We start from the raw sequence: 25185 nt of genomic DNA on the forward strand, positions 1-25185 counted from the left end.
CAGAAAGTGAAGGCAAAAATATTTAGCAAAGCATGACACTTTCAAGGAGGGCTCAGGAGCTCCATACGGGTCCTCAACCCAAAGCTGTATCATAAAATCGAACCTCTCTGTGCCTCATTGTCCTCACTTCTAATACAGTCTCATGTTACAGGCTTGTTGTGAAGGTTAAATGAGATAATATATGCGGTGGGCTGAGCTCAAGCCCTGCTCCTGATGTGCACCCAATCAATGAAAGTCTTTGATACACATGAGGAAACACACAGGATCATGTAAAGATGAACAAATGACTGCTTTGTTGTGAAAGTGAAAGCTAAGGAGGAGTTGCAGGTGATTCAGCCTGAGAAGTTCATGTCAGTCGCAGCTGGAGAGACGTCCGTTCTGCACTGCACTGTGACCTCCCTGCTCCCTATGGGGCCTGTCCAGCGGTCCAGAGGAGCTGGACCAGGCCAGGAATTAATCTACAGTCCAAGAGAAGGATGCTTCCCCCAGGCAACAACTATTTCAGACTAGACAAAGAGAAACAACACGGACTAGGTTCGAGGAGCTAAATAAAAGCTCCTCAAACAGAACCACTGACCAGAGAGCCGGCATTTCTCCTTTTCATCAGTTTCCCAAAGGCTCAGAATGCACCTCATATTCAGACACTAAAGCCCATTGGTGGTTGGAAAAACTCTTCCAAACACAAGCCCTATCATTCCTTATTGATATTCCATGTCAGGACATAGAGAGTTGTTCCACTCTTTAACAGCTGCAGAATACTCCAATTTATGAAAATATCAAATTCACTTTACAGTATTCTGTTGGTAAATATGTAAGTTGCTCCCAATATTGAGCTATTAAGACAATCCTGCAGTGGGTGACCTTGTACATGTGTTATCCTACTCAGGTGACAAATGCCCACTGGAAGTGGCATGGCTAGGTCAGAGGGTGTGTGTGTTTTCATATATAAGAATACTACCTAATTTCCTTCCTAGATGATTAGCAATCAAGGCTCCTGACAACCCTTAAACACAGATGGAGAAGGTAGCTTTATCCTGATTTTGCACTTATTACAGATAAAGACACAAGTTCCCAGCTGATGTGTTCCCACCCTAGGCAATCACGTCGAGTAAGTGGCTCAGGTGTGACCCCAATCTGCTACCTCCTAGTAAAGTGCTCACTCCTCTTTGTCTTATTATCAGCCTAATTGATGCCCTGGATGAGAAAGGAGGGAGGCAGGAGGGAAGCAGGGAGCAGCAGCTGTGCCAGAGTCTCCTTATAACCAGTGCTAGGAAGGAGGAGCCATTTGTTGCTTCTTTTAACCCATTTAGAAAGAAAAACAAAGTGCAGCTCCCTGCCAGAGCTCATTGAATTTTACATAAACATGCTCTCTGAGGTTGAAGTAAATCTGACTGATATTCAATGTGAAAATAAAATATAAAAACTGTTCTTGGAGTTATTCCTAAACAGAACTTGTCTCTAATTCTAATGTAACATTATATACATTTCTGTTACATTAGGATTAGAGACAAGAGTATTCTTGGGGCAAACAGAGTATGGGTTAAAGATGAGGCACTAAAGCTCAGAGAGGACACCTGAGAGGTGAGCAGGTCAGGGAGCCAAGCCAAGGTCTGATCCCCACCAGTCTGACTCATAGCCCCTGTCTCTGCAACCCTCAACTATGCTTTTTAAAGTGTGAAGAAATGCTCCAACCTCATTCTAAACTTTTGCATTGCTCTGTTCTACAGCAAAAAGCATTCAACACAAAACAAAACAAAACAAAACAAAACATAAGTCCTGTAGGGGTAGGAGGGGCTGGCTTTACATTCTCTTTAGAAAAGTTCTGCAGATGGCTCATTCTATGTCAAGCCTGTTCCTAAAGGACAGGTCTCAGCACACATGAAGCATTTAGGACTCTTCCCCCGTGTTGTGCTGTTTCTCCTTCACTGAGCAGCATCTGTGGAGCAAAGTCAGGCCTCCTGCAGCCCAGCAGAGCATGTGCCCACCCCTTCTTGGTGCTGAGGACTAAAGATGAGGAGATGAGGTATTTTGTAGTGGGTGAGTGGGGCCACTGTGAGCAAGAGTTTCCATTCTCCCCTCGGGCTATCAGGAGCCCACAGTGTTTTATGGCTACAGGGTATCTGGGCCTGGGTATCCAGGAGGCAGGCTTCTGTCTAGAATTGCATGAAGTCAAGAATCTCAAAGGGACAATTAGGTGTGCGGTCAGTGTTGGGACTCAAGAATTCAGGGCACTTACTTGCTCTGTTAATGGACATAAGTGCTTGGTGGGACACAGGAGGTGCCCACTGGGACACATGGAGGACAAGGAGGCAGCGCCTTCATTTCTCTCAGCCTCAGTTTCCTCATCTGTAAAATGGTGATCATCACGACTCCTTTAGGAGAGGGGATAGGATTTGAGGTTCTCTCTGTAAATCACCTAGCACATTGTAGGCACCCCTAAATCAAGCTGTTATTTTTTGTTATCTTGGGCCACTCTTGCCTTCCCTTGAGTCCTCAGTTTCCCCATCTGTGCAATGGTGATAATCATGCACCAAACCCCCTCTGGGTTCTGTGAAGATGGGAGAGGATGTGCACAGCGTCCTGAATGGTGGTGGTGTTCAGGTTATTACTGAGTTTCCGCAGAACAGTGGTTAGTGCAGGGCAGACAGGAGCCCAACTGCCTGGGCCACTTCCGGGCTCTGGTACTTCCTGGCTCTGTGACCTGGGACAAGGTGCTCTACCACAGTGAGTCTCAGTGTCTGCACCTGTTGATGATGACACTGACCTCACAGACTGGGGACAGAGACTGGAGGAGTGAAATCCTGTTCAATGCTCATAGCAGCACCTGGAGTGCAGTAAATGTTCCATAAATGTGAACTATGTGATGCTGAAGCTATGAGACCTCAGATGGGTCAGTGCTCCTCCAGGCCTCAAGGATACATGGGGTTTGGGGTGGGGTCTGGCGGCTTTCGATCTTGGCTGCTCGTTAGAATCATCTGGGAAATTTGAAAAACAAAAATTTAATCCAGCCCAAGGCTCCCTCCTTTAAAAATGCCAGTTTAATTGGTCTGACGTTAGCCTGGGCATCCAAAGTTCTTAATGACTCCAGAAGATTCTAATACACAGCCCCCTAGCAAAAGTGGTCCCCCATTTTGCTGAGCATTGAGAGCAGTTTTTCTGGGTGTGGATGCTTCAGAACAACATGGGCCAGAGACATCTCAGAAGGCCCCAGTGGCCTGGCCAGGACCCCTCCCATGGAGCAGGCCATAGGGGCTGAGGAGGAGAAGCCTGGTTTAAGCTTCAGGTCCCAGCCTCAGTGTTGGGAACAATTTCAACATGTTTGTGTTTAAACAAGCACTGGAATCCCAGCAAATACTCACTCCTCAGCCCCAGGATCCTCCCTGCCCCCCACACACCAAGATGTCATGGAGGAGTCTGTTCCCTATGCCTTCCAAAATGCTTCCAGCTTCTGTAAGTAGTTCCTCTGGAGAGAGGCGTCTGTGATGTTGTTTGTGTTTTGAAAGCCAATTTGCCAAACTTGTTTCCTGAGGGGACTGTTCAGTAAAGGGGAGAGAATCCTCACTCGGTTTCTGCTCCTATTGTCATTTGGGTTTGTCATGAGCTGCAGGGAGCAGGGTTTCTTTGTTCTTCTGCCTAAAGGATAAATGTGTAGATTCAGAAGCAGTAATGACCAAACCTCCTGATAACAGTCACAGGGGTCATTTGTTAAGCACCTGCTACATGCCAGGCTCTGTGCTTTTCATTTGTCTTCTCTTATCTTACCAGGGTGGGGTTTGTATCCACTTTTGGCCCTTGGCCAGCCAGGCCTCCTCTCTGAGCCTCATCCTATAAAGGGGCTCACACGAGGAGCCCCTCACACGGATGGAGGGGGATTAAAAAGAGTAAAGAGAGGTATAGAGGCAGCAAGCGGCATTGGGCTCCCATAATTGGAAATTGATTACAGCCTGTCATGCCGCTAGGGTCCCCATGCTGGTGGTGTCTTGATAACTTCTCTTGTTCAAGTGACACCCTCCTTCCTGTGCCCTCAAAATGTTTGACACATGTTAGGGAGCAGGTTAATATGTGCAAAGGCAAATATGTGTGATATATGCTTCCTGGTGATTGTTGTAGAAGAGGTAGGGTAGTAATTAGCAATTTGGAGATGCCCTTTAGGACCTGTCTATGGAAAGAAATTGCCCTCATTTTCCTGATTCTCTAACCTTTGTGCTTTCAGGACGCAGGACACGTTCCTGCCTGCTTAGATGGCCTGGGTCTGTGTTTCTTGTAATTAACTAATGATGAAAAAAGTAACCACCTTTGGCTTTTTCAGTACTCAGTGATCTTGTTTGTCAATCCAAACCTGACCCAACTGAAGACCCAGATTCCAAAAATGCTCCGTCTTTTGAAAGGCAGCACTTGGCACAGATTAGGCCTGCTAACAACAACAACAAAAATATTGGCAGAAAGGCCCAAAGAAATAGCATTTATTCGAGAAATAAAGAATTGTACTTTGTGTACAGAGTCAGAGAAGCGCTGAATACAGTCTCATACGGCGGTGCAGGAAAGGTTTTGTATAGGGGATTTTCAAAAAAGTTGGTTTTAGAGAGAGTTCATTGGCTGGGCAAAAATTCTAAACTGCAAACCTGTTTTCATTGGTTACTTAAAGTACTCCAGGATGAGAGAGATCAAAATCCCACGTACCTTGACTTCAGTTGTTATTCAGATCTATGGCAACATCCTGTGGCTTGACCTTTAGCAGGTGTAGGTGCAATGCTCTTACAAACTCTTGGCTCTACATTAAAGCTTTAGCCTTAATTACTTCATTTTCTTTCACAGATCCTGCTGGAATATTTGTGAAAAGTATGAACTATATGGAACACATTAATAAATACCTAAAAGAGATCTCTGTGTATTCATGAAATTTGGGTTAAAGATAGAACTTTGTTCACTTATATGAAGCATCCTCTGTGTTTGATCCAAAGCAAACAGTGCCCCATTTAATCCTCACTGCATCCTGGGAAGCAGAAATGCTGTCCTATTTTACAGATGAGGAGCTGGGTGTGTCAGGCCACCTGTCTCCTGGGCTGAGCAGCCTGGTTCCAGCTCTCACAGTGGCACCACTTCACCATTGTTCCCTGTATTGGCTTCTGTAAATGCCCTCTCTTGTTGGGAACAGGCCCCCCAAAATCTGGCTGTAAACTGGCCTCCAAACTGGCCATAAACAAAATCTCTGCAGCACTGTGACATGTTCGTGATGGCCATGATGCCCACACTGGAAGGTTGTGGGTTTACCGGAATGAGGGCAAGGAGCACCTGGCCCACCCAGGGTGGAAAACAGCTTAAAGTCATTCTTAAACCACAAACAAGAGTATGAGTGATCTGTGCCTTAAGGACATGCTCCTGCTGCAGATAACTAGCCAGACCCATCCCTTTACTTCGGCCCACTCCTTTATTTCCCATATGGAATACTTTTTGGTTAATCCATAATCTATAGAAACAATGCTTATCACTGGCTTGCTGTCAATAAATATGTGGGTAAATCTCTGTTCAAGGCTCTCAGCTCTGAAGGCTGTGAGACCCCAATTTCCCACTCCACGCCTCTATATTTTCTGTGTGTCTTTAATTCCTCTAGTGCCCTGGGTTAGGGTCTCCCCAACCCAGCTGGTCTCGGCACTGTCTGAGATTGGTAAACTCTCCAGGGGAGGCAGGCTAGGACCAGTCAATACACAGAGGGAGACTAATCAGTAACTTTGTTCCTGTGCCCAGATTGGTGGAAGTCACCCTGTTTAGAGAGAAGAACTTTGAACTCAAGTCTGGACTTCCTCACCTCTCAGAGCCTTTCCAGCCTGGTTTGTAAAATGAGGACACCGCCCTCTCTGTATTATTAGAAGGATTAAAAACTAATGTCCATGAAGGTTCTTAACGTGTCACACGCTCATCATTGGTGATGGTCATCTCAGTCATGTCTCCTGTTTTTCGATGCTCCGTTTGTAGCCAAACCCTCTGCCCCTGTGGTATCATGCACTGCAGTGAGGACCACAGCTGAGCACACAGTGAGCTTCACCTGTGAGTCCCACAGCTTCTCCCCCTGAAACATCACCCTGAAATGTTTCAAAAATAGGAATGAGCTCTCGGGCTTCCAGATCAACGTGGACCCTGCAGGAGAAAGTATGTCCTACAGCATCTGTAGCACAGCCAGGGTGGTGCTGGCCTCTGGAGACCTTTGCTTTCAGGTCATCTGTGAGGTGGCCCATGTCACTTTAAGGGGGGCCCTCTTTGTGGGACTGAAAACTTGTCTGAGGCCATTCAAGGTAGAGAACCCTCACTCCTAGCCTCACCCCATATCTGGCTGCCAAGTCTGCTCCTCCCCTCTGGCTTTTATTCCAGGGCATGGATTTCCTGGAATCTAATTCCTAACTGTGCTGGTCACTTTCCATGCACCTAGATGTACTGGTCACTTACTATCATTGTCATGGCAGCAGCTAGATGTCTACCCACAAGGTGCCAAGCTCTGTGCTAGATAGTTTCATTTATTTCACCAAGAGCAACTACAATTAATGAGCACCTGCTATGATCCAAGCCCCACGTGCTTGGTGATTTTGCTGCAGTTATGACATTTCAACTGTATGCCAGGGGTTGTGCTTGTAGATTTCACTTATTCTTAGCCTAGTAGGAGCTACCAGTCCTTGAGCACCTACTATGTGCTGGGTGTTATGCTTAATAATTTCACTCATGTGCAAAGAGCACCCTCAATGTCTGAGCACGTGCTGCCTGCCTAGCACTGTCCTGGTGACGCCCGCACTGTGGTGGTGGGAGCTACATTATGGAGCCCTCCCTGTGATCTGTCTGTGCCGCAGGGTCAGAGCTTCTGCCCTGTTCTGTTTCAGTTCCACCCTTCTTGGATGTTACTCAACAGCTCATAAAGGCAGGGAACCAGGTGAACCTCACCTGCCAGGTGAAGAATTTTTACCCCTAGAACCTACAGTTGACTTGGTTGGAGAACAGAAACGTGTCCCAGATAGAAACAGCCTCCACCCTCACTGAGATTAAGGATGGCACCTACAACTGAACAAGCTGGATCCTGGTGAACATATCTGCCCACAGGGATGATGTGCTCACCTACCAGGTGGAGCATGGTGGGCAGCTGGTTGGCAGAAAAAGCCTTGCCCTAGAGGTCTCAGCCCAACAGAAGGAGCAGAGCTCAGAGGCCACTCTTGGTGAGGTTACTCCTGGTTTTAAAATTTTGTCTGTTTCCTTCATGTTAACAGTAATAGTCATGCTTATTATAAAATAACCTAGAAAATGTATACATATAGAGTAGCTTTTTAAAGTCAGCTGTCTACCCCAAATCTCACACTCCAAGAGTCGCCATTACTAAGAGTTTGATGCACAACTTGGTAGATCTTTTGACACAAACATATATTAAAGGAGGAAGAGGGATACAGGGAGATCATCTGTTCATGGAGTCCTGTGTTTTGCCTTCTGTCTCGGACGGTTACTTATGTTCTCCATTCCTTGTCAGATCAGCCTTCCTGCTGTTCTTTCTCTGCCTCATTTTTGTTCTGTCCTAAACTTTTCCATCACATCTGCGACCTCATCCCAGCAGACTCTGGCATCTGCTGTGTGAAAATCAGAAAAGGCATTTAAGACTGGACCAGGCCCCATGTGGACCATGACTGGTCACAGCATGAGCCTCTTCTGTGTCCTGATGCTGATATTTGACCAATAATAATCACGACATCCCTCTGCACATTTACTACGTGCAAATTTCTGTTCACCTATACTCTCCTTTCCTGCTTCAAACATCCAGTAGTTTGAAGTTTTACCAAAGGGAAACTCAGAACTTGAGGAGCAATGGCGGATGTTGAGACGTTGTTGAAGATGTCTCCTCATTAGACCAGGAGATTAGTCTAAACGAATCAAGGTAAATCTGAGTCGCTGAAGACAGGGCCAGTATCAGCCTATACAGCAAAACTGTGCTAATTAGAGAAATATTCCCTTCTGCTAGGCATTGTCCCAAGGACCTGAAGTTGGCCGATATTCCCCTCTCTTTGACCAAAATATGTCCTGTTTCCCTCTCATACAATACCAGGAGGGCTCTCTGCTCCAGAAGACTTTTCAAAGGCTCAGATTCCTCCTGCATGCCCTAAGGCATTAGCCTCATCTGCTGGGTCCATGCTGGGTCACTGATTTGTCCATGTCCCTGCCTGCTGGAAGAGTGAAGACAGGAATTGGAGGACAAACAATTTCCCCTGTAATCAGAGATGCATGGAAGGTGCATAGTCACGTCCACTGCTCACTCAGTCATGCATGCACCTGCAGTTGCAAATGGAGTCCATCCTGGGTGATCTGATGATTGAGGACGTTTTCCTACAAGTTCAATATTGTTATCACAGCTAATAAAATTAACAAAAATTTCCTGATATCATCTAAATTGGGTATATTTTACAATTTTCTCAAATCTCCTTCATTCCTGTTGTGTGTGTGTGTGTGTGTGTGTGCTACAATTGGTTTTAATTCCTCTTTAATTTTTTGGTAAAATATTCCTGTGAAAGGCCGGGTGCGGTGACTCACGCCTGTAATCCCAGCACCTTGGAAGGCTGAGACGTGTGGGTCATGAGGTCAAGAGGTCGAGACCAGCCTGACAATATGGTGAAACTAAAAATACAAAAATTAGCTGGGCATGGTGGGCGCATGCCTGTAGTCTCAGCTACTCTGGAGGCTGAGGCAGGAGAATCGCTTGAACCCAGGAGGCAGAGATTGCAGTGAGCTGAGATCATGCCACTACACTCCAGCCTGGGTGACAGAGCAAGACTCTGTCTCAAAAAAAAAAAAAGAAAAGAAAAGAAAAGAAAAAGAAGAAAAAGAAAGAAAGAAAGAAATATTCCCGTGAAAATATCTGGTCTTCAAGAAATATTTTCAGAAGTGTTAAAATTATCAATTCAATTTCCTTAACATGTTCATGCATTTCATAACGAGGGGGATACATCCTAAGAAATGTGTCATTACCTTGAGGGAGGATAGGTAGTCAAAGAAGTGACCATGTTCTCATGATGCAGCAACAGTGGTGGTAGAACAGTCAATACAGTAAGACTCAGCACTGGCATTCTAACTGAGCTGATTAAAACAAAGCTATCTATAGTAGGGATTTCCCCTCTGTGCATTTTGATTTTACCTGTCCTCAAACTGACCCTTTTCTCATTATAATAGTAAAAAACACATCCCTGGGTGGAGATTTAAGATGCTAATGAGCTAGGCAATGTATGAACAAGCATGTACAGCTACTGCTCAGGTGCACCCAGAGGACTGCCCAGAACATGCTTACTTCTAACACCTCTTTCCACCTCCTTATGAATAATCATTGAAGACTCCCATAAAGGGAGCCTCGCTAGTGCCAGTCTTTGCTGTCTTATCCTTATGAATAGCCCATCTTGAATCCTCTCTCTCTCTCAGTAAGTACTGTCTATTCTGCACCTAACTTTCAAAATATTATTTTCCTTTTGCAATAAATTACTCTATGCTGCATCTCCTTTGCTGTGTGTCTCTTGTTTAAATTCTTTCAAACTCAGAAGACAAGAACCAAGGTCTCACAACAGCTTTCAACAAGCTAATTTGCTTTTGGTGTGACCATCACAGAGTGTACTTACACCAACCTAGAAGGGATAGCCTACTATACACCTCGGCCATATGGTATGGCTCCTTGCTCCTAGGCCACAAACCAGTACAGCATTTTACTGTACTGAATACTTAGGCAATTAGAACACAGTAGTATTTGTGTATCTAAACATTTCTAGCCAGATATTTTGGCTCACACCTGTAATCCCAGCACTTTGAGAGGCTGAGGCAGATGGATGGCTTGAGCCCAAGAGTTCGAGATCAGCCTGGGCAACATGATGACACCCTGTCTCTACAAAAAAAGATTAAAATTAACTAGGTGTGTTGATGCACACCTGTAATTTCAGTTACTTGGAAGGCTGAAGTGGGAGGATCACTTGAGCTCAGGAGTTAAAGGGTGTGGTGAGCCGCGATCACACCACTGCACTCCAATCTGGGCAACAGAGCAAGTCTCTGTGTCAAAAAAAAAAAAAGTAAGTAAATAAATATTTCTAAACATTAAGAAGTGCAGTAAATGTATGGTATAAAAGACTTTTTAAATAATTTTTAAAAAGATTTTTAAGAATGGTGCACCTGTATTGGGCACTTCTCATAAATGGAGCTTGCAGAACTGGTTGCTCTCGTTAAGTCAGTGAGTTAGTGGTGGATGAATGTGAAGTCCTAGGAAATCACCCTGTGTAGACTTTATAAACACCATACACCTTGGCCACACTGAAAGTATATACATTTTTTATTTTTAATTTTCTTGAAGAGCTGGGGTCTCACTGTGCTGCCCAGGCACCACTCACAGGTGTGACTCCACCGCTGATCAGTACGACAGTTTTCACCTGCTCCGTTTTTGACCTGGTCTGGTTCACTCCTCCATAGGCAACCTGGTGCTCCCTTCTCTTGTAGGAGGTCAGCACATTGATTCTGAACTTAGTGTACACACTCAGTCCAGAACTTCTGGGCTCAAGCAATCCTCCTGTCTCAGCCTCCTGAGTAGCTGGGACTACACACACGTGACACAATGCCTGGTCTAGGCTATGCTAAATTGATTTTTTAAATATTTTGCCTTGTTCAATAATATATTAACCTTAGCTTGCTGTAAAATTTTTATGTTATAGAGTTTTTAATTTTTTAACTTTTTTACTTGTTAGTAACAACACTCAGCTTAAAACAAACACATTTTATAGTTGTACAAAAATATTTTTTTTTTACATCCTTATTCTATGAGGCTTTTGCTAGTTTAGAACTTTGTCTTTTGTTTTTCTTTTTTAAACTTTCTTTATTAAAAACCAAGACATCCCACATATATTAGCCTGGGCAAACACAGGGTCAGGATCATCAATAATGCTGTCTTCCACCTTCGTGTCTTGTCCCACTGGAAGGCCTTCAGGGACCACAACCTGCCTAGAACTGTCATCTCCTAGGAGCACAATACCTTCTTCTGGAATCCCTCCTGAAGGACATGCCTGAGACTCTTCTTGAGGAGGCATCACTCCTTTCAGAAACAAGTCCATGGCTTCCTTGCATTGTATGAATACCTGAGTACTAGCTCTCTCCGCCCTCTCCTTCCAGTAGGAGAGCCTGGCACTGGGAGATGGGATGACTGGGAAGAAGGAGCCTCCTTCCCCAGCTTCTGCCTTGGGTTGGATCCAGGGCATCCAGGGCAGGACTCAGATTCAAAAGTTTTGGAGCCTTGTTGGGTGCAGGTAGCCTTGAATGGGGTAAGTGGAGGTCTGTCCCAGGTGGCCCCTCTCATGGCCTGGGACATGTCTCATGATTTCTAGGACTCATGCCAGCTCCTACTACCCCACTCCTTGTAGCTCTCCTCCTGGACCCCAGGGTGCGGCTGGTGGTTGATGTCTCTGCCATCTAACATCCACTGAAGCAGAGGACTGACTATAAGTGTGGGGACAGAACGGCTGGCCAAGGGTTGCCCCATAAGGGCAAGGCCAGCCAGAGAGCCCAGCTCACATGCCATGCAGCATCATGTTCAGTGGAGTTTAGAGAAGGTAACCGAGCTCCCTCCACACCCTCAGGAGTCTCAGGAAACCCTCTAAGAGGCTCCCAGCCCCAGGAAGTGTGTGGGTGCTGCAGGAAGTGGGTTACAGCAAGGCTGTTCAAAGGTGTCCACAGTGCCTTAGAGGCCTATGCGGGAAGTGAGAAGAGGGTGCTAAGTGAGAGGCAACTCTGTGGGTGGTCCCTGACAGGCCGTCTCTAGATTATTTGATGCTGAACTCCATTCTAAGGAATCCCCACTGTAATGTTGTGAAGCCCCAGATAGGCAACTCTGAAAGCTGTTCCCGCTCTGATCCTCTGAGTGCCTGAGTGGAAAGGATGCGGGAAGGGGCGCCAGGACTTAGGAGGAGGACTGAGCTGGCACAATCCTATCTCAGAGCTGCCTGTCCAACCACCACAGACATCTCAGGAGGAGACCAGCACCAGGAACATAACAGGCTCTCCGGAAACATTTCTTGAAGGATGAGCAGATGATTAAACGTGGACATGTTTCCCACAGCTCCTTCCTTCCTCCCCTGCCACGTGGAACCCTCAGTTTCTACCACCTTGACGCCCTAGAGTGGAGTCTTCACACATGGTACTGAGAAGGGGCCAAAGAATGGGGCTCTGGGCATTGACTCACAGCATCGCCCTAGAATGTGAAAAACACACCAAATCTGAACACACCAGGAATCCTCGCATCCGTCTCTTTGAGACAGGCCATAAACCAGACTCTCTCCAGCCTTTCAGTAGTTACTCTGTCTTCTGGATTCCCGCCTACTCCATCTCTCCAGCCTTGTTGAGGTTCTCTATGTCCCCTGAATACCAATGAACCCCCATCCCAGTTTTAAAGAAAAAGACAATTCTCTTTCCTCTTTGTTTAAGCATCCAAGATAGTTTGAATATTTGTTTCCTCTAAATCCCATGTTGAAATTTAATCCCCTATGTTAGAGGTAGGGCCTGAAGGGAGGTGTTTGGGCCATGGGGGCAGATACATCATGAATGACTTGGTGCTGTCTGCAGTAATAATTGAGTTCTTGCTCGATTAGTATTCACAAGATTTGATTGTTACAAAGAGCCTAGCACCTCCCTCTTCTCTCTCTCTCTTCCTTCCTCTCTCACCATGTGATGCCCGTTCCTCTTTGTCTCCCACCATGAGTAGAAGCAGTCCAAGGGCCTCATCAGAAGCAGATGCTGACACCATGCTCTTGTACAGTCTGCAGAACCACAAGCCAAATGTATCTTCTTTATAAATTACCCAGCCTCAGGTATTTCTTTACAGCAACACACATGGACTAAGACAGTGTCCTACTCCTCCCACTTACAAAGAAAGCAGTTCTCCCTCCTCTCTCTGGGATGGAAACACTAGTTGTTTCTGACAATCTGCAACTTTCCTAACCCTGTTGCTTATGGCAGGAATGCTGTGACAGTCGAAAAGCTTTGGAGTCCTCCTCGATTTCGTTTTCATTTACATGCAATATTCAATTCTGCTTCAAAATGCTTATGTCCACTGGTGAGATGACAAACGTATAACAGTTGACTCTTCAAAAGGATAAAGAAGGCTGATTTATAACGCTTGCCAATTTTGGTAGTGTAAATACTCCCAATATGGCCAATTTCAAGCTTCCAACAGTTTAGCAACCGGATTGCAGAATTCCTGAAAGTTTGACAATTGGCTCTCTTGAATCAGCCCAAGCCTGCTCCAGTATACCACTGAGTTGTGTTTATAACCTGTGTGCTTCTCACCTCCATCACTCCTTTCTGGTCCCAATCAGTATCATCTCTTTCAAACTGTTGCTATCGTCTCTACTGGATTGCAATTTTCAATCACAATGATTTTTTTTTGGAAAAGTCAAATCGTATCATTCCTCTGCTTCTTCCCCAAAACAGCTACATGGCTCACTCTCTTCTTTCCTTTAAGTAAGTTTCTGTTCAAATTTCACTTTATTAAAGACACATTTTGTAAACCACGGTTACGAAAAATAGTCATTTTCCTCTCTTATCCTAGAATTTCAGTTCCTCTTATCCTGATCAGTTTTTCTACTTAGCACTGTATTATATTACCACGTGTGCTTATTCTGCATGTTCTTACTTTGCATGGCAGTGCAGGACTGTAAAGATAACTGGAAGCCATGAAGTCCTGGAAAACAACTCTACATTCAGTGGGAAAAATAATGGTTGTTCTGTGATCCTCATAATTTTTGTCAAAATATTAGAAACTGTCATATTGTCAGTTAGAAATGTAGCAGGAAGTTCAAACAAATATTTAGTACACTATAATTCAAAGCATTAGAAACATTGAGTGTCAAATTGTTTTATTTCTTTGTAAAAATGTATCAACAGTAATTGGAAGAATGTTGCCTTTGTCTTGTGTATTTACTATATGGAACAAGCGAAAGAACAGCAGGACACTCTGGTATATTTTTAAATGATTGCTTTTCCTCTCCGTGTCCTGGGAGCACAAGTGAGTATTTCTCCCATATTCACTCTGAGGAGCTAATCAAGTTCCCAGAGGTAAAACTCACAAAAGTGTGGGAGACCTCCATTATTGGGTCCTCCTGGAGTCTGTTTCTAAGACTGGCCCACACTAAGCCTCAAGAAATTCTTCAATTGCAGTGCAGCTTTTCCTCCCCGGTACTGGTTCCCACAGAGGCTTTGGCTTTAGGAAGTTGTGATTCTCTATATCACCCTGCCCAACTCCCCATTTCTGGGGACAGTGGTTTGCCCTGTGACCTCATTTTTTCTGACAGATCTAAGAAGAATTGTCATTTTTGATTTGCTCAGCTTGTTCCTTGGTGTTGGCTTAAGGGACTTTTGCAGGGGTTGTCCAGGGGATTTGGTTTCATCCCAGAAGGTTACTACAGCCACAAGCCCTCAAATGTGCCACACCTGGAATTATGGTCTCTGAAGCTGCAAGCTCAGTCCTTAGCTGCAGAACCCTCTCGGTCTGGGCTGTCAATGAGGAAGGGTCATGGGACCCCTGGCATGAGATGAGTGCCTCTGAAACAGAGAGCAGGTTCTGGAGCAGTTGACCTCCCCAGGCCTGGGAACCCCAAGCACAGACATTGACAACTTCCCAGAGGTGGCAACTGTGTCCGCTTCCTCTTTCACAATGGAGGATGGTCTCAGTCTCATGGTCCTTTCTCCCTACAGCTACCTCACTCCTCAGACAACATAGCAGGTGAGCAGATGCCCTCCTTTCCTACAGAGCAGAGTCTGGGTTCTCTCTATGAGACACAGTCTGACAGGGCAGGCCATGTCCATCCCTGTCTCCCAGCCCATCTGGACAACCCCTGCCACTTCCTCTGCTGCCAGGACTCACAGGTGAGTGCAGCCTGCTCTACACGGGTGTGTTTCTACATGATGCCTCCTCACCCTCTCAGCCCATCTCACTTGCTCCTGTTGATTTCCGTTTGGGAGCATGTCTTCTCTCCCATCCCAGCAGGAGACAAGATTTGGAACAGCTTTTCCATGAGCATTTGTGTAGACCCTTATTGGGGTCATACTGATTCCCCAGACATCATGCCTGTACCATGCCCCTGGTGCTAGTAATGACTCCATGATTCTAGGGCTGGGCACATGACCTCAGCTCATTATTGTGGTACTCCACCTCTGCCAGCCACTGGCCAAGGTTGTCACACTGCATCATAAGTGCTTGAGGGCAGAGGATCTGTTTTTTAAAATTGTTGCTATAACCAAAACACTATCTAATAACAATAATGTTTAACTACTATCTATAATGATAAAGGTAATACTGAATATATAACTTTTGGGGGACACGGTCAGATAGTATTAAGTAATTTGCATATATTGGTTCATTTAATTCCCATCACAAACTTATGAAGATGGTATGATTATTCTCTCCGTTGTACCCTTGGGGAAACTCAGGAAACAGGGAGGTTAATAGTGACCCCAAGATCACACAGCTGGGACCTGTTAGAGCTGGATTTCAGACTAGGAAGTTTTGATTCCTAAGCCCACAGTCTTCCGTCTTTAGTCTTCTGGGGCATCCAGCTCCCAGTTTCTCATGTGTCCCACAGTCATCCCTGGTTATCCGCACCTGCTGTGATGAGTTGGGGTGAAACATGGCAGATAAAGAAGAATTTTAGCTCATGGACTCCCAGGCTCCTGGTCCTCTCAAGCATTCAGATTTTATCCATGCTTCCCCAAGTCAGCCTAAATTGAAAACTCAATTCTCCACATGATTTCCACAAAAATTGTAAGCATCTATTTACTTAGTTGATCTTTACTGAAGGATTGAAGTTCACAAGAAGGCATTTGCTGCTCTAAGCACAGATTCTGCCATCTTCCTGACACCATTCTATGTATTTTTGAGTCATATATTCCCAATTCTTATTTTTGGAGACATAATACTTTATGACTCACACCTCTCAAGGTAGTGTAGTAATGTGGCTAGGTAAAAATAGAGCAATAGGAAAAGATCTACCACAGTATTGTGGTATATTTTTACCTATCCACGTTGCTTTGTTTGGTTGTCTCTGTGCTGTATCACAGGAGATTTCCCCTACATAATCACCCAGTTTACTAACTTACTATTACACTTATTTATGTATAGTCAGCTAGTCAACCTATTAAGTTTTTTTTTTTTTAATGTCAGCACTGATTATGTTTTCATTTCCAAAGTCTGTGTTTTGATATTTTTTCAAGAGGATTGTTGTTACTTCATGCCCGCCTATTTCTGTTTCATATTAACACATGCCTGATGTTGGTTTATGAATTTACTTCCCTCTTCTTTTCCTTATAAGATCATTAAGTATATTAATTTTAAAGAACTTTGCACATTTTATTTTTTCATATTTGCTCAGGTGGGAAGTTCTTTTGATTGCTATTTGTTTTTGAGTTACTGTTTTTCTTGAATTTGTTAGCTGCAGTGCTGTTCTTCAAATCTTTGGTGATTCTTGTTTGCACTGCCATCTTCCCAGGAATAATTCCTCACGTGATCATGGATTGTCAGGGCCTCATGGAGCATTGCACCTGCCCCAGCCTCACTGTGAGGGCTGCTCCTAATTGAGACTATGGCTTCTTCTCTGCTTTCTTCCTGAGGGATGCCTCTCCCTTCCTATGAGAGGTATCATAGTACAACCATTAAAAGTGAAGGCTGTGGAGTGTGGCAGCCTATGTTCCAGTTCTAAAAGTTGGGTGATCTTGAGCAAATTCATTACTCTCCATATGCCTCGGGTTTTCTCACCTGTGAAAGGAAGTTAATGGTTGAGCTTACCTCATGGGGTCAGAGCAATGATTTAATGACATTACCAATGGAAAAATGCTTGGCATCATATCTGGAGCACAGGACACTCTCAATAAATGATAGCTGTTATAATTCCTTCATGTCACATAGAGGCCAATTGTTTGTATTCAAGTGTAATTAGACATTGATTCATATATTCTTTTCATTTTGTGTTTTCATTACTGTGGATGTGGAGAAAGAGGGGAAGATTTTACCCTGTATACATCTGCCACATTAAAACAGAACTTTCAATTAAAACATGATAACATTTACAATTTGATTTGACAATTATTCATGACAGATTAAGGATCTAAAACCCACATGTGAAATAAGGATTCTGGACAGGTCTTTCTTAGTCATAGATGCTGGAAGAGAAATCATTTATTTTAACAAGGTGGCTTTTCTAAAGCACAACCGTGGCAGAGAACCAGTGGACTCTTACTGTACACAGAAAATAATTATAGCCACTTTTTTTGCTTATAATTAATTATGATTCAAGCATTCAGTATGGCTTATATTATTCCTACCATAGCTCTACAAGGTGCATATTCTAACCTTTATTTACATATAATCAAACTAAGGCTCAGAAAAGTAGTGTCTTTTTGAAAATCATACAGCTGGAAATTGTAAGAGGAGCAATTAATCTACGGATGAACAAGGAGCAGGATTTAGAGAATCCAGAGGGAGAAATTGATTTCAAGGTGGCAGGGGTAGTCCAAATATACCATATAAGCTGGGTCTCAGGAGGCCTGGGTTGCTGGGAGAAGGCCACTGGTGGGCAACTCAGCATGCAGTAGGGATCCACTCAAAAACAACATTTGAGTGCCTGCTCTTCACCTGGCACCGTGAGTATCAATAATGACCTACTGGGTTTCAGGCATGATATAGTCGTTATCTCTTTAATCGTCACTAAAACACTGCAAAAAAAGACTTACTATTCCCAGTTTAGGAGATTGAAACTGAGTATAGAAGGGCCCAGCGACTTCCCCAACTCCTTGGTACACACTCTTGGTGGGAGCATGGATTTTTCCTTTTTCCTCATTTCCTATCTGAACTCAGTGGCGAATGAAATAGGTGCTCTGTATGTAGAAGAAAGGGTATTGAAATTGATGTGACAGCCCCAGGAAGCTGCCCACCATAATCTTCCCTCATGATAACCCTATCCCCTTTCCAGAACCCACAATCTCCACCTCACTTCACAAATCAGTTGATTATTACCCCAAACCCAGTTTCTCTCCTGGAAGGAGTCAAGAAATAATTCCTTCTGCTGGGTGCAGGCAAATGAAAGTGCTAAGGTCCTCAAGAGACTGAGTTTGGGCTAAGTTTTGCCAATTATAGGAATAAAAGGTTGGAATAGAAAATCATTTCAGGAGAAGATCTGGTTCCTCTCCAGTGTTGAGCAGGTCCTGTGAACACTTCTCCTACCTCCAGCTGAGTGGCATTTGGTTGAGGCAGAACGAGACCACAAGCCAACCACATCCTAGGGTCTTGAAATAAAGACTTTAGAAAACAGTTCCTAACAACAGGTCTTTCTTGGCTTAAAAGCCCCAAATGGCAAATCACCAAGAAGACCTGAAAATGGGGTTGGGGTCATGAGGAGGGAGCACAGGCCCCAGGCAGGCAGGAAGCATTATTTCTGCTAATGCTGTCTGATTCTCCTGAAAATGGAGCACGAGTAACTCCTTGCTTTGTAGCTGCCTGCTGTGCCTGATTTGTATGTCACAATCTAGAAGCAGGTTATTGTTGCACTCCATCACAGCCACTTCCTCTTGAATTGAGGGAGGCAGGGCTTGTCTTCTCTCTTCAGAGCAGGGTCTGAGATCTCCCCAGAACAGACGTTTGAACAGAGCAGGCTTCTGAGGTCTCCAAAATGCCTGTCCCAGCCTCCTGGTCCCATCCTCCTGGTCCTTTCCTGCTTCTGACTCTACTGCTGGGACTTACAGGTGAGCATTGCATTGGGCTAGAACCCTTTCTCCCTGCCTCCTGGACCTAGCCTTGCCCCTGGACTTGCAGCGATTTCAGATCAGCACAAGCACTGCCAAGGAAAGTCAAGGACTGGACATTGTCCAAAAGCAGAAGATCAGGGAGCTGAGCACTTTCTCTGTGGATCTGCAGTTGGCTACCAGAGGCATCAAACCTTGTGATGCTTCTGCCACCATCACAATTACTTACATTTTTATAGTATTTTATTTGACAAACACAGAAGAATCATTATTAAATCCTTACCTGTCTTGAGTCCTCCCACCCATTTTTCTGTGCCCTCCTCCTCTTTAAGAAGTTCCACATTTTGTGCTTACAGCGCCCTATATTCCTTTCCTAGGGCTTCCATAACAAAGCACCACAGACTCAGTGACTAAAACAATAGACATTTGCTTTCTGTCTTTCAGTTCTGTAGGCTGAATTGCAAAATCAAAGTGCCAGCAGGGTTAGTTTCTACTGAGGTCTTTCTCCTTGGCTTGTAGAAAGCTATCTCCTCCATGTGTCTTAACACATGGTCTTCCTCTGTATGTGTCTGTATTCTCATTTTCTCTTATGAGAACATCAGCCATATTGGATTAAGGCTCCCCACCAATGACCTCATTTAACTAAAATGCTTCACCCATTTATGCCTAGTGCTCCATTATTGGATCACTAAGCTTGTGGGAGTTATTTATATCCTACTGCTCAAGAGCATCGTTAAGTTCTGATTTTTCAAATTAAAAAAATTGCAACCTCAGGCATAAATGGGTTAAAGACCTTGTCACATTCTAAGGCGCTGGGGACTGGGGCTTCAACCCATTTGCTTTGGGGACACATTCAGCTTATAACAGGCACCACAAACTCCCTTAGTCATCTTGACTTTCCTCTGGAGAATTTATTTTCCCTTCCCCCAGGCAGACAGGATTGGGAGGTCTTTCCTGGTGCCACTTGGGAGAGCCCTGTTCACTGCTCCCAGACAGACTGCCTGTCCTCACCCCTTTTCAGACCATGCAGCTGACCCCTGGTCACAGGGCTGGGCACAATAGCCTCTCAGTTGCCCAGTGGGCCTTCCTGTGATGTTACCTCACAGGTCTTAGAGGGCAAGGGTCTCACTGTTCAAATTATTTTTCTTACACATACACTGTACCCAAATGACAGCAGTAATAGCTCAGCAATTGCTCTCTTCCTGTAAGGTAGACACACTTATCATTTTGCTTGTATGAAGTCAACTAATCCTCACAACATCCCTGTGTGAAAGCTACAACTCTTGTGCCCTATTTGCAAATGGAGAGTGAGGCAGAGGGAGGAACTTGTTCATTGTCCCCTACCTCAGTCCATGGAGCAGTTGGGATCAAGTCCAGGTTGACCAGCTCCAGAGCTTATCACCCTTTTAACCATGTTATGCTATGTACAGAAATATTAGAAAATGCAGCGAAGCAAACATTAGATTAATAGTCACCCATCACGCCAGTCAGAAACAACCAGAGGTAAAACGCTAGCATATGTATGTATTTCCAAAATGTTGTTAAAAATATGTTGGAATATTTCTATGTGCCAAATATTTTACTGAGATTTTTAAATTTGTAATAACTGTAATTAATGCATAAAACAACCTTACGTAATAACATGATAGGCCAAACTTTTATATATATTTGTGTACACATTACATATACACATATATATATGCACATGTGCATATGCATGTACATGTACATTCACATATGAGATTTCATTTTTAATCATTGTTTCTCCAACATTTTATTTAGTTTTCTGTTTTCAGTGAAATTTTTAACAAAATAAATATTTTATTTTTATTTGACAAAAGTATATATACTTACGTACAACATATTATGAAATATGCATTCATTGTGGAATGACTAATTTGAACTAATAAACATATGCATTACCTTATATATTTATCATTTTTTATTCTGAGAACTCGTAAACTCTGCTATCTCAGCAGTTTTCAAGAATACAACTCATATTATTAAGTATAAACACCACATTGTACAATAGATATCTTGAACTTATTTCTCTTATCTAAATTGAAATTTTGTATCCTTTGACTAATATCTCCTCAACTGCATCCCCTCTCTAACTCTGGATAAATACCATTCTACTTTCTACTTCTATGAGTTCAACTTTTTAGATTCTACATATAAGTGAAATCGTACAGTGTTTGTCTTTCTGTGCCTGGCTTGTTTCACTTAGCAGAATGTCCTCCAGGTTCATCCACGTTGTTGCAAATGACAGGATTTCCCTTTTTGTAAGGCTGATTAGAATTCCATTGTGCATATATACTACATTTTCTTTCTCCATTTACCTGCTGATAGAAATCTAGGTTGATTCCATATCTTTGCTATTGTAAATAATGCTGCAATGGACATGGAAGTGCAGATATCTCTGTGACATGCTGATGTCATTTCCTTCGGATATATGCCAGTAGTGAGATTGCCAGATCAGATAAGAGTTACATTTTTAATTTCTTGAAGAACCTTCATACTGTTTTCACTAATGGCTCTACTAATTTACATTCCCACCAACTGTCTGCAAGCGTTCCCTTTTCTCCACATCTTCTCCAACACTAGTTAAATTTCCTCTTTTTGATAATAGCCATTCTTTTTTTTTTTTCAAGTGAAATACATCAGTATTTATTTTTCTTTTCAGCAACTAAAGTACATATGTTAAAACCCAATTCTAACAATGAGAGAGAAACAAGTCTGAATTAATAAAGACTTTGCATTTCAGGGTATTGGAAAAATATTTAGTAATATAAGCTGTTGAATAACCAAGGATAGCCAAGAGAAGATTTTGGTAGATCTGATCTACAATTTTTACAATATTTGGGTACAAAGTTATACTTAAAGTGCTAAAAAATATCAAAGGAGGTTAAACATCCCATTCACTTTATGGACTTGCTTGTTAAACTCTCCTCTTCCCCTCTCCATCTCACAGTTTAAACTTTCACCAATCCTTAATACAAATGATTTAAAAATTGCAAAGAGTTTGCATTTGGGATGAAGCATATATGCTGCTTACCACCATAATCCAAGGGCCCTTAGAGAGCATAGCCACACTTTCTACCACTCACTGTTCTAAGGGTGATGAACAGCTGAAAAACTGCTGAGCCTGGCAGAAAGCAGTCAAGGTTTTCTGCGCCAGCTGTATGCCTGACCTCTTTCCTCTTGACATAAAACGTTTGCCTTTAGTTATAGCCACTTCCATCAACACAACAACAGAGAATTCCAGGGTGGTTTATAAATGGCACGTGCCCTTTGGGGGCACTACAGGGCATGACTGCTGTCAGGCCACTAAGCCTGCCATCTGGTCTTGCTAAATAATCAATTGATAATAGCCATTCTTACACGTGTGAGATGATAGCTCACTGCGGTTTTAATTTGCATTTATCTCATGAATAGTAAGGTTGGATATTTTTAATATGCTGACTTGCCATCTTAATATCTTCTTTTGAGAAATGTCTATTTGGATCTTTGGCCCATATTTTAATAGGGTTGTTTTCTTATGGTTGAGTTGTTTGACTTCCTTATATATTTTGTATATGGATTCCTTATTAGATGTATGCTTTGCAAATGTCTTCTTCCATTCTGTAGATTGTCTCTTCACTCTTGATTGTTTCCTTGGCTGTGTATAAGCTTTTTTAGTTTGTTATTAATGCCATTTGTCTATTTTTGCTTTTGTTGCCTGTGCTTTGGGGCTCAAATCCAAACTTATTGCCAAGACCAATGTCATGAAACTTTTCTTCTAGTTCTTATACAGTTTCAGATCTTACATTTAAATCTTTAATCCATTTTGAGTTGTTTTTGTATGCGGCATGAGAAGAAGGTCTAATTTTATTCTCCTACACATGGATATTCAGTTTTCCCAACACCACTTTTTGAAGAGACAGATCTTTCACCATTGTGTTTTCTTCACACTTTTGTCAATAGTCAATTGAGTGTGAATGTGTGAGTTTATTGCTGGGTTCTCTGTTCTGATCCATTCGTCTAAATGTCTCTTTTTATGCCAGTGCCATGCCTTTTTGATTACTTTGACACTGTAGTCAATGTTGAAATTAGGCAGTGTGGTGCCTCCATCTTTGTTCTTTTTTTTTTTTTTTGAGACAGAGTCTCGCTCTGTCACCAGGCTGGAGTATGGTGGCACGATCTCGGCTCACTGCAATCTCCACCTCCCGGGTTCAAGCGATTCCCCTGCCTCAGCCACCTAAGTAGCTGGAACTACAGGTGTGCACCACCATATCTGGCTAATTTTTTGTGTTTTTAGTAGAGACAGGGTTTCACCATGTTGGCCAAGACGGTCTCAATAGCCTAACCTCGTGATCTGCTCGCCTCAGCCTCCCAAAGTGCTGGGATTACAGGCATGAGCCACCATGCCTGGCCCCATCTTTGTTCTTTTTGCTCAAGATTGCCTTGACGTAGCATATCACATTTGGAGATTTATGAATGCTGTACCACCCTTGCATTCCTGAGATAAATCTCATGTGACCATGCTGAAACACACACAGGATTTTAAAAACACTTTCTTTACTATAACCTTCAACTCGTTTTTTCAGTCTACATGAAATGCACATAAAAAAGATGCGTGGTTTTCTCTATTGCCCAGCCATTCTGCCTCCTTCCTATTTCTCTAATCTTACCACTCAAAGTCCCCCAATCTGTTAATATAAGCAACAGGTAAGCAAACTTCTCCTTTGGTAAAATGCATTTCCCTCAAAACTGAATTTCTGTGCATTTCTATTCTGAAATTTCCTCTTCCATGAATGGTAGAGTTGAGGAAAAAAATGTGGGGATACAAGTGACACAGATCTGCCTATATTACCTATAATTATAGTCATATTTATATCCGTATCCATATCCTTATCCTTATCCTTGTCATCTGATGTCCACTGAAGCCTCCAAGCCTTAGAAAATCTACCAGGCAATAACTTTACAATTTTTGAACATTCACCATGTGACAGACACTGTTGGAAATGCCTTACATCTTTTTCTTCATGTGATCATTATATACAAAGTAGATATTCTTGTCACATTCCCTAACATAAGAAAACAGAAGCACAAAGTGCTCCAAGCTCACTCATTGGTAACTGGTAGAGCTATGATTTGAACTCAGGCACTCTGACTCTAGAGGTCACAGGTTTCACCATTACTCAAACACTTCCGGCCTTGATTCTATTCCATGAGATTTCTGCAGCTGCTGCTCTTGGGAGTGGAGTGGGCGATGTGGTGTGAAGGAGGATTGTGGTTTTCTTCTCTGGGCTCTTCTACTTTCTATATGTTTGCAAATTGATTGTTGTTGTTGTTTTTTTTTTTTTAACTAAGTCCTCTACGTGGGAAACTCATTTTCTGTCAAATTCCACAGACGTAAACCACCTAAAATAGAAGATTTCCGTGTTCGAGGGAAATGTCCCACTGAGCAATTCAAACATTATACACATATCTATTGGATACCTACTATGTGCCAGGATCTGACATAGAAACATGGGGTACTTCAGTAGAATAAAAAAGAAACAGTAAGTGCCCTTTTGCTGCTTGCATCCACTGGGGAGGAAGACAGTAATCAACACACATGGTAAATAGGTGAATGAAAAAATTAATTTTTGGCAATGATCAGTACAATAAAAATAAAGTATGAGTATGTGAATGTTAATCATCTTGTGAAAGTATTCATATATCCCTTTTATTGATTGTTTTCATCATACGTAGATGTACAAATTTATCAGATGCTTTTCTGCATCAAAATAGATGATCATGTTTTTATCATGATCAAAATAGATGTTTTGATCAAAACAGATCAAAATTTTATCAGGATCAAAATAGATGTTTTTTCTATTTGTTCTATAAATATGGCATACCATATTGTTTGTTTGTCATTCGTATATTGAAACATACTTGTATTCCAGGAATAAATACCACTTGCTCATGGTTTATTATCCTTCTAATATGCTGTTCAATTCAGTTATCTAGTATTTGGCTGAGGATTGTTGCATCAACAAATCCAGTAGTAATAAGGCCACTGTCAACAGAAAGGTGTGCAGCTGTGCCTGACAGAAATTTAAATTTTGTGTTTCAGTAGAAGTTTAAGTTCCAATGAGAGCCATTTCAGATGAGCAGGGACTGGCCTGTGAGACAACCAGTGGTTAATGCTTGCAACAGAAAGTATTCCTCCTAGATCTGGAACACAACCCAGTAGATTCTAGTCATTTTTTGTTAGAATGAAGTAAAGAACAAGGCAGAGAGGGGCTTTTTTGTTTTGTTTTATTTTTTGTTTTGCATTAGAAGCCCTGGGGAAGTTTATGACCATCAGGAGTGGTCTAGAGATTCCAAGAGGAATGAAAATCATTGCCAAAGTCTCTAGAGAGAAGAGGTATTTTTGTTTGTTTGAAA

At 42.9% G+C, this 25185-nt stretch overlaps 1 protein-coding gene and 1 pseudogene across 5 annotated transcripts in view; both read left to right on the forward strand.

Moving 5' to 3' along the window:
- LOC117069097 overlaps positions 1-7976 on the forward strand; it is a 38061-nt pseudogene extending 30085 nt beyond the window's left edge.
- Positions 1-25185, forward strand: part of LOC117068571 (signal-regulatory protein gamma) — a 53264-nt gene that overhangs the window by 14042 nt on the left and 14037 nt on the right. For 2 of the 5 annotated variants that reach the window (XM_033185935.1, XM_033185934.1), the window contains one exon: positions 14731-14901. The exons of 1 other annotated variant lie outside the window; for it this stretch is intronic. Coding sequence is in view for 2 of the 4 variants with exons in the window: in XM_033185937.1 (XP_033041828.1) it covers positions 18696-18768 (73 nt within the window). In the remaining 2 variants the exon portion in view is untranslated. Of the gene's footprint in view, positions 1-14730; positions 14902-18591; positions 18769-25185 lie in introns of those variants that run through there. 2 more of the 5 variants (XM_033185937.1, XM_033185933.1) reach the window with 2 other exon arrangements.

The sequence above is a fragment of the Trachypithecus francoisi genome, unplaced genomic scaffold, assembly GCF_009764315.1.
Source record: "Trachypithecus francoisi isolate TF-2019V2 unplaced genomic scaffold, Tfra_2.0 Lachesis_group21, whole genome shotgun sequence".
NCBI classification, from domain to species: Eukaryota; Metazoa; Chordata; class Mammalia; order Primates; family Cercopithecidae; genus Trachypithecus; species Trachypithecus francoisi.